The sequence below is a fragment of the Carassius auratus genome, chromosome 32, assembly GCF_003368295.1.
Source record: "Carassius auratus strain Wakin chromosome 32, ASM336829v1, whole genome shotgun sequence".
Lineage (NCBI taxonomy): Eukaryota > Metazoa > Chordata > Actinopteri > Cypriniformes > Cyprinidae > Carassius > Carassius auratus.
Window position 1 is genome coordinate 26,895,386 of NC_039274.1, and position 11,718 is coordinate 26,907,103.

The window sequence follows — 11,718 nt, forward strand, 5'->3', positions numbered from 1 at the left end:
GGGAAAAACGCAAAGCATGTGAGGAAGTGTTCCAGTGTTGCCAAGTCCGGGGTTTTCGCGGAATTATGCTACTTTTACACTGTTGACGCGGGTTTGTTTTTCATGTCAGCGACTCCAATAACATGATATTAATCCCCTGGAATACTAATTTTAGCTGGGGACCCTTACAAAAAATCGTGTATTTTACACCCCGGAACACAATTTTTAACTGAAGAGCCCATCGAAACGCAGTTTTGAGTAGCGCTTATGCGGGGTTTCTTGTGTAAACCTGGCAACCCTGATGTGTTCCGTGTGTTAGTTGAGCGTGACGCAGCAGTGACGCCGCGCGCCTGTAATAAGGATCAGCTCAGTCAGTAAAGCGCAGGTCAAACAAACAAACATACTTTATCACATTCACCCTAAAAACACTGAGACATGGACTCGGACGAGGGCTACAACTACGAATTTGACGAGGAAGAGGAGGAGGAGGAAGAAGAGGAGGAGTGCAGCGAGGACAGCGGGGAAGAGGAGGCCGAGGATGAGGACCTGGGCGAGGTGGAGCTGCTGGACCCGGCCGTGGCCGGAGGAGAGCCCGATGACTGCGTCGACACCGGCGGCGGAGGAGGCCTGGGGCCCGGCCAGGACGAGGAGGACTACCGCTTCGAGGTGCTGACCACCGAGCAGATCCTCCAGCACATGGTGGAGTGCATCAGGGAGGTCAACGAGGTCATACAGGTAGATAAACAGCTTAAGCGTGCTATCTGGAAGTTGTAAGTTAAGTTTGTTTATATGGAGAGCTGGTGCTGTTAGCATTTAGCATTAGCTGCTAACTGATAGGAGAGGACGAATGATGCGAAATAAACCGTTTATTTGTTAATCTTATGCGGTTTTTTATGTGTTTGTTTGGGTGAATTGTGTTTAGGAGTTATTTAAGTGATTTATTTTGTCAGCTAGATTTAGCTAGATTTAGCGAGCCAGTTTACAGAGACTGAACTTTATTTGACAGCTTTTATGAATGATATCTAAATGTAATCTTAATCTTATTCCAATTGTGTAATGATTCAGATGGCAGTGTGTTTTATGTTTCTGGTTGCAGATTTAAGTTTAGCACCGTCACTGTAGCTAATGCTACATGTCACATTTGTTTAAAATGGACCGTTTTAGGCTTATGAAACATGTTTGGGTGTCCAAACAACGACACAGAACCCTATAAAGTTATGTTTTGGGGAGGTTTGACAACATCTCAGCTCAACAAAAGCACATCTGTCAAGCAAACTAGCATTGCAAGTTTAGTGACGATTGGAAAACTTCGGTGAAACGTTATTAATGTGTTTTTGAACATGGATGAATGACTGTCTGTTGTGTATTTTGTGAGTGTTTAGATCAGGAATATGGAGCAGAAGAAAAAAAACATGGGATTTTATGAACATGGGTAAAGAAAGCTGCTGCATGAATCTGCATTAATTGTTGGCAAACATATTATACAAAATTCAACATGTGAAGCTTATTCATTTTTGGGCAGTGAAGTTAAGATACTTATTGATTTTTATAGCTGGTGGGACAGTAATAATATATTAGTGAAATTCATAAAATGTGTGCTTTGGATGGGCAGCATTACACCTGAATGGTAAATAGCTTGACAGACAAATAGCTTTGCCTTTTAATTTGTAAGAAGTCAAGTGGGTAAAAGCTAATCATGTTGTGCCAGATGATTGATATAACAGTTTAGTTTGATTTGCAGCTCAACCTGACCAAGAGCCACCCTCTTAGACCGGAAAAGACCATCTGCAAAGCTGCTTTTTTTAAAAAAGACCATGTAGTGGTTTATGTGAAATATATTATACCACAGTAATAAAATGTCCATTTTAATTTTAAATAAAAGAAATATATATAAATAGTGTAAAAAAAAATATTGCTTGCAACTTCTGAGTGAAAACTACACCAATTTTTTCAGTGTGTAAAAATAATAACAAGGCCATGTCTGAGAAAAGCTGTACAAGGAATGCTGGCAAATTTGTATCAAGAGTAATAAGTGCAAATAAATCTGGGGTTTCTTTTAACAGATTAAAACGATTCATATTTTTTATATCTTAAAGGCCCTGTTTCACAGACAGGGTGTAGAGTAAGCCAGGAGCAGGCCATAGTTTAATTGGGACATTTAAGTCATTTTTATTAACGTGCCTTTAGAAAAATCATTACTTTTGTGGATCTTGAGACAAAACAAAGGCACTGATGTATTCAAAGATCGGTCAGTGCAAGTTTCTTTGAGTTAAAACCGCTTAGATTTACTCTTTAGTCTGGGACTAGGTTTAAGCCTTCTCCGTGAAACCGAGGGTATGTCTCTTAATATCTTTCAGTGATTAGTTGTAAAAAAAAAAAAAAAAAAAGAAAAAAAAAATCTCTTAATTTCTTAGAGCCACCTGTTATTTCTTCCTCAAAAGAGCCAAGTGTATAAGCCTGGTTTTTTTTTTTTTAAAGTCTGCTATATCAAAATAAACTGAAACAAGATTTAACCAGAGACTTCAGATATGCAAAGATGATCCATATTTTATATTACTTATAACTGTGAGAAGGTGTATTGCGTAATAATTTCAGTCTTCTAAATAAAAGAACCAAACAAACACTAAAGTCTTCGCTATAGAAACCAACCTCAAATGTAAATTTCTGAATGTTATTTGTGGATAAGAAACAGCATTTATGGGACAGTTCATGTCTGTATTTTAATGTTAATGTGGCAAGCAGTTTTTGAGATCTCAGGATTTCCCCATTCAGTCAGATAAGACAGAATGCCCTGACTTGGATGCCCAAAATAGCTGCCAGAGTCATTGCCAATATAGCTGCAGAGTAAACAGACTTTGATTTAACTAGACCTGTCACTGGTTGTTGTGTCTTTTCCAGAACCCAGCTACGATAACTAGAATACTCCTCAGTCACTTCAACTGGGACAAAGAGAAGCTCATGGAGAGGCAAGACATTTTCTCTGTTTATTTCACTATATTTTAACATTGTCATAACATTTTTGCATAGCTTGGTTAAAGGACATTAGGATAAGAAGTATGAATAAACATTTACAATAGGTCTGTGTGCTGATTGAAAGAGCAACCTTTAAATGGTGTTGCAGGTACTTTGATGGAAATCTGGACAAGTTGTTTACAGAGTGCCATGTCATAAACCCCAGTAAAAATCCCAAAACTCGACCAATGAGCACACGCTCCTCCAGTCAGGATATGCCCTGCCAGATCTGCTATCTCAACTTCCCGAACTCGGTCAGTGTCTCCCAGTTAAAGCCTAATGCCATCTTGTTCACTACTGCTCCTAAACCTTCATCAGTTACTTAGAAATGTGATAACAAAACTGTGATAATCACTGAAGTGACTCAGTTTGCGCAACTTGATGACTTATTCTGTAGGAATGTGTGTTCCTTCCTAGTATTTCACAGGTCTTGAATGTGGACACAAGTTCTGCATGCAGTGTTGGGGCGACTACCTAACCACCAAAATCATTGAGGAAGGCATGGGACAGGTGGGTTCCTGTTCCGCTCATTGCTATCTGATGTTACAGTTGCTTCCTCGACTTAATTTTGGTTATTAGGGGCCAAGCGCCTATTGTTTTCGTTGGTGTTCTTATTATTTTCCTGCTCATTGGCAGCCTATAGAACCGCTTGTGGTAAAGGTATGAAATTTGGCACACAGATAGAGGACAGTCTTAACATTAACCGTGGTAAGTTTGAAGTCTCTATCTCCAAACCTCTAGCGCCACCAATAGTTCAAATTTGCACTCATGTTTATGCCAATAACTTTTGAACCATAAACTTTTTTTCCTGTTTCTGTGGTTCATGACAAGTCAAATGGACACCAGAATTAAAATTTCTATGGGTCAGGATTTTTAAGCTTGAATAACTTCCTTTTTTTTTTTTTTTATTGTCGTACTGTAGACAGTTGGTCTGATTTTCAGACCATCTTCAGACGATGCGGGCAAAAATGTATGGAATTCAATTAGATTAGTCCAATTGTTCTCGAAAAACATTCATTGTGTCACCTCACACTGACCATGCCACATCAATATGGTAACAGCGCCACCTATTGGTCAAAAGTGATAAACAATTCTTATGAAGCTATTAACCATTAATAATGAAATTTACAAAAATGCGAATAACTTTTGATTAAATCAGGTCTCAAAATATTCCTTGGGTCATGCTGAGAACATGAATACCAAGTCGTGAAATAAAGTGTGCACATCCATAATAAATGTACTAGGGCTGCTCGATTATGACAAATCATAATCACGATTATTTAACACTATTATGAGGGGACCATATGACCAAAACTTAATATGAGTGATTTATTTAAAGAAAGTTATACATATCAAATATGTATTTTCTGTAAATACGGTTGCTATCACATCTACATTGTAGAGACCAGCGGAATTTCAAACAAACAAAAAGCTAAAAATTATTGAAAATAAACTGTCATTAATAAAAAAGCAAAGGACAAATTTTATTTGATGACAGCACCACCTATTCAAAAATGATAAGCCATTAAATTATATTACTAGTGGTTATATTTATAATTTTTCAGCCATTTTGACTAAAATCATCTTAAAATGGCTTCAGTTACTCCTTGCTACAGTTGGTCTGATGATTGCTGCCTTGCTTGCTTCTGTAGTGCTTGGCCTTGATATTTGCTGCATGCATCTATATTTATTTTTGCTTTTGTTTCTCCAGACCATCTCGTGTCCTGCTCACAGTTGTGATATTTTGGTTGACGATAACACTGTAATGTAAGTGTTTTGGGTAATTTAGCTTGTTCACGTTAAGGTTTTTGTTCTGTATTTTTTCGATTATTTTTTAAAATATATTTTATTGGTTCTTTTGTAGGCGACTGATCACAGATTCTAAAGTGAAGTTGAAGTATCAGCATTTAATCACCAATAGTTTTGTAGAGGTAAGATGTTCTTCATTTTTGTTGCGTAAAACTGTGTCTAAAATGCAACTGGCTTGCTCCAAGAATAAGCTGGGATAAAGGTACCAAATACCAAAATTTCAAATCAGTTAGTATTTTAGAATTTTAACTTGGAAAGAATCAATATTTTAAAAAAAATAAATAAATCTATTAATAATTTAAAGGACATTTGGTGACAATTACCTCATTCTAAAGCCATACAAGCTCGGGAGAGATTCAGAGAAATTTAGCATCACATCACTTGCTTGTATTTTGGCCAGAAGCGATGGTTTAAAGTTAAACTGCATTAATGATTAGTTGTTTTATTACAAACATATATTATGTGATGTTTGGACTCTCACTCTGACGGCACCCATTCACTGCAGAGCATCCATTGCTGTGCAAGTGCTGTAATGCTACATTTCTCTAAATCTGCTCTGATGAAGAAACAAACTCATCTACATCTTGGATAACCTGAGGGGTATTGGCTGGAATACACTACAGGACTTTCAAAATCGGAACAGATTTTGAAATACAATAATTAGTCTGGCTATAAACTCTGACATGAAGCTAAATCTAGAAATTACATCTGATTTCTCAATGGTTAAGCTTTAGAATGGCATGAATATGACATTTAGGTAAATACTGGTATGTATGTAATGCAGTCTGTCTGCAGTGAGCTGGTTTGTAGTCTCTCTCACTGGTTGTCTCTCTGCACTTCTGCAGTGTAACAGACTGTTGAGATGGTGTCCAGCTCCCGACTGCCACCATGTGATCAAAGTTCAGTATCCTGATGCCAAACCAGTTCGCTGCAAATGCGGGAGGCAGTTCTGGTAAGAGTCTGATCGTGATGCAGAAAGCAGTGCAGAGTTTCAGTGGATGTTACTGCTGCAGTAATTCAAATTATGCCAGTATACGCAGTTTGTTCTGTCATTATTGACTCAACGTCAGCTGTATGGTGTTATTTAACAGCATATTGCATTGGAACAACATGAGGTGGAATAAGTAATGACAGTATTTTCATGTTTTTTTCCCCCTCAATTAATAGTTTCAATTGTGGAGAGAACTGGCATGATCCTGTAAAATGCAAGGTATGTTGGCATCTAATTATGCACTCATTGTCATGTTAGCATTAGTCACTTATTTTAGATTGGATTATTTCCATTGTTGATAGTGATATCATTAGATTAGATTTGTCCTGATTTTGTCTTTATTAATATTTCTACCCTTCCAGTGGTTGAGGAAGTGGATTAAGAAGTGTGATGATGACAGTGAAACATCCAACTGGATTGCAGCAAATACCAAGGTACTAAGGAGAAATCTGCGAATATAATCGGTTCACTTTTATTAATATTTATTTATTTTATTGTGATTAAGATAATGTTGTACTTCTCTAATCCCATACTGTGTCCAGAGAGAAAAGGAACTTTGTTAAACAGGTCTGGCCATTTGTTTAACAAATTCATTTACATTAATTTGACTAGTAACAAACAGATATGCATTTCTGAAACCTTCACATTGCAAAGTGAACTTTTTGTGTAATCCGCAACATGCCACAGATGCTCAGTAAAGATATCAATTATACTAACTTGTGTGTAACCCAAAATATTCCTTTAATTTAATTGGGTATCCCTGCTTTTCTTAGGAATGTCCCAAATGTCATGTGACCATTGAAAAAGATGGTGGCTGTAATCACATGGTGTGTAGAAACCAAAGTTGTAAAGCCGAGTTCTGCTGGGTTTGTCTGGGCCCTTGGGAACCTCACGGCTCTGCTTGGTGAGTCTGCTTCACCTCTTATTAATGCTTGTGTTTTTATATACTTGTAGAGCATTGAACTCACATGTACCTATCACACTGATTACAGGTACAACTGCAATCGCTACAATGAAGATGATGCAAAGGCAGCCAGAGATGCTCAAGAGGTATTTTAAGTCATTATTTGACCCAGCATCCAAGGAGACTCAAATGAGCCCTTGCAGGAAAGCATGACTTCTCCCTGTCCAGAGAGATCCATGGCCTATTAACTGTTCCTGAATGTGTTTATATGCGTCACAGCATTCCCGTGCAGCCCTGCAGCGCTACCTCTTCTACTGCAACCGCTACATGAACCACATGCAGAGTCTGCGCTTCGAGCACAAGTTGTATGCGCAGGTGAAGCAGAAGATGGAGGAGATGCAGCAGCACAACATGTCGTGGATCGAGGTGCAGTTCCTGAAGAAGGCCGTGGATGTGCTGTGCCAGTGTCGCTCCACGCTCATGTTCACCTACGTCTTTGCTTTCTACCTCAGAAAGAACAACCAGTCCATCATCTTCGAGGTGAGGGGAAAATCACATTTTGTTTTTTAATGACATAACCCCACTGTTTTATAGCTGCCTAAATAATGACTGTTTTTGGACAGGTTTCCAAACCACTCCACCTGTCTGCTGATGGTGGGACAAACATTCAAACTAGATTTTGTCTTACTGCTGTGTTGTTGTTGTTTTTTCTTCCAGAACAATCAGGCTGATTTGGAGAACGCTACAGAGGTGCTCTCGGGTTATCTAGAGCGAGATATCTCCCAGGATTCTTTGCAAGATATCAAACAGAAAGTTCAGGATAAGTATAGGTGAGAAATGTATCCATAATCACAATATTGTATCGCTTGTTTTTCTTTTAAATGCATGAAATTATAATGTTGTCCTCTGCTGCTTGTACAATTTGTGCAATGCAGTTATTTATATGCTATCATAGTATTTGTATTTTTAATTCGCTTTTGATTTTAATTTTAGTTTAAAGGGTTAGTTCACCTAAAAATGACAATTAGACTGTGTTTTACTCACAATCGAGGCATCCTAGGTGTATATGACTTTCTGCTTTCAGACAAATCCAGTCGGAGTTATATTAAAAATTGTTCTGGCGATTCCAGGCTCTGTGGATATTACAGTTGAACAGTCCACAAGTCTTCAAATAAAGCGCTCACATCCATAATAAACGTGCTGCTAATTTTGGCATTTCCAATGGCACAAATTCCCATGCATCCCTAGAACAGATCCATTTCATCTCTATATTCTCCTGTGAAAATGCCCTTACAGAAAACAGTCTGCACTGAAATGATTCTACTTCAAATCCCATTAGTTTCACTGGATACGAAATAGGGGACATTGTTATAACATTCCTATCAGAATGTGTTGGGCACTGCTCATGTTTGAAGACTTTTCTGCATTTCTCCTCCCGTGTAGATACTGTGAGAGCCGGCGACGAGTGCTGCTGCAGCACGTTCACGAGGGCTATGAGAAAGACTTGTGGGAGTACATTGAAGACTGAGCGGAACTGCTGAATCACAAAAAAAGCAGCGAACATGCTGTGATCTCCGGTCGGCCATCTCCATGTTGCATCCTTTTTACGTGGCATCTGCATTTCGTTATTATTTAGTTTAATTTAATTTTACTGAAATAAAAAGGTAGAATATTCTAATAAAACTCCTACGTCAGTATTGCAGTCTGTAAGAGTTGATTGTCAAAACGGCACGGAAATGTATTCCGTTCTCCAATCTTTCTGTGGAGATTCTTCTTTAGTCTGTTTTAAATTTTTATTAGTGCTTTTTGTCTGAAGTTGTTTTTATAGTTGGAGTTGAGATTGGCTTGTCTTAAGCATAGCATTACAGGTCTGAGCCATGCGGAGTGTGTTGTGTTTTGGGAATGCTTGGTCGGGTGGCTTTATGCAGAAGTGTGTATTTCAAGTTGTAAATAGCACACATGCATGGAACATGGAGTGGGATGCATCTTCTTTTTTTTTTTGCTTGCTTTTTGGAGAAATATTTATTCTTTACAGATATTCAAGAATGTGTTAACAAAAGAAGAGGACAGGTTTTTTTTGTTTTGTTTTTTTGCTGGAGGTTAATAACCTTTCCAGGATGTTTCACACCTGAATCAGAGGCATTGTAACAGCAGGGTAACAGTAGCCTTAATTACATGCAAATATACAATGAGTAAAAAATAGAATTGCATGAATCTCATACAGAAATATCTGGGTCATATGCCACTCCAAAATCAAAAGGAAGAAAATAATAAAGTATATTTTGCATAAAGAAAATTCAGCCAACTTTTAGAACCAGTTGGATTGTGTACAGTATAACCGTTGTTCCAATAGTTATTCAGATTCATTAAAATTAAACCAAATTCTCGTTACCAAAATGCAAAACAACTCCTTATCTGGATATTAGAAGAATGGAAAAAGTTTTGTCCTTTGTTTCAGCACTATTAAAATGTTGTTCGTACTATTGAAATACATTTATTATAATGAGAATTAGAGGTTTAATGGTCTCTAAATAAAATGTATTCAGTATTCTCCTAAAATGGTTTTATTTCCTTTATTCCATATATATAAAAAAATTTTTTTTTTTAGGTGAAATGTGACCCGAAAGTGTTTTTGACTGTTTACATGAGATTCAACCAATTGCTCTCATTGTCAGCTGCCGTTCTGGATGTGGACATTTTAGCTGTTTGGTTTGAGCTAAGATAGACCGGAACATACACTCATTTGTTTTTTATGAACCATCTCGTCTTGGTTGATGTTTGGCTGTACGTTTATCTCTTTAAAACAGCTGTTATAGCAAACACACTACCAGATGTTCCATGAGAGCAAACCTGAGTGACATTCACTCACCAACAACTAAAGTCTCAAATGCTTTTACCTGTTTTTCATTTTCTTTTTTTAAATTCATGCACCTTTTGTAGTGTGAGAGGAGGCAGATGATTCATTGAAAGCACTGTTGTATTTCTTTACATGACTTCCAAGTGATTACGAGGCTTACTGGTACTGGCTATAAAGCACTATGTGGAGTAGATCGAACTGAAACATAGTCAAGCCTGGCTGTCATTAACAAAAAGTTGGCCTTTTCTGTTAAACCAATAGGGCAAATATGAGCGCTGTGTTTACACTAATATCAGAAGACATCAAGCTCCATACAGTATGTGAACAGATGTGACACCTGTTGTTATTTTTATTTTATTCTTTCTTCACCTCGTTCGAACGCATGGTGATCATTCTCAGTGCATCAAACATGTTTGCATCTGATCTCGGTTTGTAGGGTAGTTTACAGCAGCTTCTACTAATTCTGATGTCATTTTTTATGGCCTCCATGATTGGCACTTGGAGTTTGTGCTCATGTTTTATTAATCCCTCACTGAGAAAAAGAAAAATTCAACCCCCCCGAGGAACAGCAGTGTTGCCTGTGCAGATGATATTTCTTCACCAAAGTGTGAATATATTAATAAAAATAAAAAAGAACAGTCTCTGATTTAGAGAAATGTTCATCTATGGTGGCTTTCCTGTGTTATAACCATTCTTATAAAAATGTCCTATTTAAATAAATCTCATTCAAAAGTATTTGGGTGAAATCTTTGTTTCATTTGATGCTACCTGGATTTTTTCGCTCTATCAAACAATCTGTGGAGTCAAACATGCATATGTACTGGTCAATTTGTTGATGATCTATAAATTTACTATTTGATATATTTTTGTTATATATATATATATATATATATATATCATTAGATATTTTGTGCTTGTTAAATGAAGTGTGAACTTAAAAATGTTTTTTTATTTTTAGTGTTGGTGAAATAATGCACATGGTACGAAGTGACAAAATATACTGTTCTAAAATATCAAAACACTTATTTATTTCTGTAATCTATGATAGAAAGTCTGCTGTAGTAATAATAAAAATACAATTACTATTAATGTTGCATTATTTAGAATAATTGCAATATAATGATGTTTATTTGTTAATAATGTTTATTATTAATATTACACTGAATAAATATTGAAGTACTTTATTTCCATAATGAAAGCATAACTGTGATTGCAAATATACAATAATGTGTTTGCAAAACTAATATTATTATTATACTCATTAAATATTAAAATATTATTTCTCTAATGGGACATTAATTGTGATGATTATAGCAGCAACAATAATAGTTTGTTATTATTATTATTATTGAATACATTATCATTATGGTTTTTTTTTTTTTTTTTTTTGCTCTTGGTGTGAATAAGCCTTAAATTGCATGGTGTCAATCCATAAATGTAGGCAATCATATTAAAATACATAGTTTATAAGAAGTTAATAAGGAGCAGAAGGGGGTGCAATACACTTAAGAAACTGGAACCAGACAAAAAAAAAGAAGCGTGCTTCCCCTGTCCTCTCTATGCGGATGTGCGTGGTTTCACAACATTTTAATACACGCATGCTCATGTTTATCACACTGCTTGTAATCGATAAATCCACTGTGGTTATTTCCACTCTAATATATCTGTGCAAAGTGTTAAAAAAATCCCACATTGTGAGGATGAATGGTTACTGTATAAATTGGAAATGGTATAAAAGTAAAACCTGCATGTAAAGATATACAAATCTCTTTAAAGGAACAAATAAAAAGAAAAAATGCATCTTTGTAGATCATAGATTTAATATTAACTGCTGCATTGTTTCTCTGTGAAACAGGAAGTCCTCCCTCTTCACACTTTCTACAAGTGAAGCGATATAATAGCATATAACTAAAATATTATTTGTGCACTAGTTGATAATCATCACTTCTTCTTTGGTAGTGCTCTTAAACATTAAACAATAATGTTGATTTGAAGACCTAGCTAGCTGATAGCCATCCATCAGAGGAGCTCTGAAATAGTCTAGAAAAGAAACCTGAGGCTAGAAACAAAGCTGTGTGGTTTAAAACACAGCGTCTGGGAGTAGTGTTTGGTTTGAGTGGTGTGTGGCTCAGATGCAGCTCTGCTTTGTGAGGGGGAACCGTAGTA

At 36.6% G+C, this 11,718-nt stretch overlaps 1 protein-coding gene across 2 annotated transcripts; it reads left to right on the forward strand.

The window, feature by feature from the left end:
- Nucleotides 1-288: 288 nt before the first annotated feature.
- Nucleotides 289-10,287, forward strand: arih1l (ariadne homolog, ubiquitin-conjugating enzyme E2 binding protein, 1 like). Of its 2 annotated transcripts, none has more exons than XM_026216165.1 (14): nt 289-714; nt 2,878-2,945; nt 3,101-3,245; nt 3,409-3,501; nt 4,703-4,758; nt 4,856-4,922; nt 5,646-5,752; nt 5,968-6,010; nt 6,154-6,225; nt 6,565-6,695; nt 6,784-6,841; nt 6,966-7,235; nt 7,413-7,525; nt 8,139-10,287. In XM_026216165.1, exons 1-14 carry the CDS (start codon nt 415-417, stop codon nt 8,221-8,223), a joined length of 1,608 nt encoding a protein of 535 aa, XP_026071950.1. In that variant the 5' UTR covers nt 289-414; the 3' UTR covers nt 8,224-10,287. The 2 variants fall into 2 exon arrangements, with proteins under 2 accessions (XP_026071950.1, XP_026071951.1); XM_026216166.1 differs by having other exon boundaries at nt 291-714; nt 6,975-7,235.
- Nucleotides 10,288-11,718: the final 1,431 nt, after the last annotated feature.

What these genes read in the sequence shown, in the direction of transcription:
- arih1l (XM_026216165.1), top strand. Translation starts at nt 415, where the DNA reads ATGGACTCGGACGAGGGCTACAACTACGAATTTGACGAGGAAGAGGAG. An exon ending in AGGTCAACGAGGTCATACAG is followed by an intron (nt 715 to 2,877) that starts GTAGATAAACAG and finishes TGTCTTTTCCAG; the next exon opens with AACCCAGCTACGATAACTAG. An exon ending in ATGATCCTGTAAAATGCAAG is followed by an intron (nt 6,011 to 6,153) that starts GTATGTTGGCAT and finishes CTACCCTTCCAG; the next exon opens with TGGTTGAGGAAGTGGATTAA.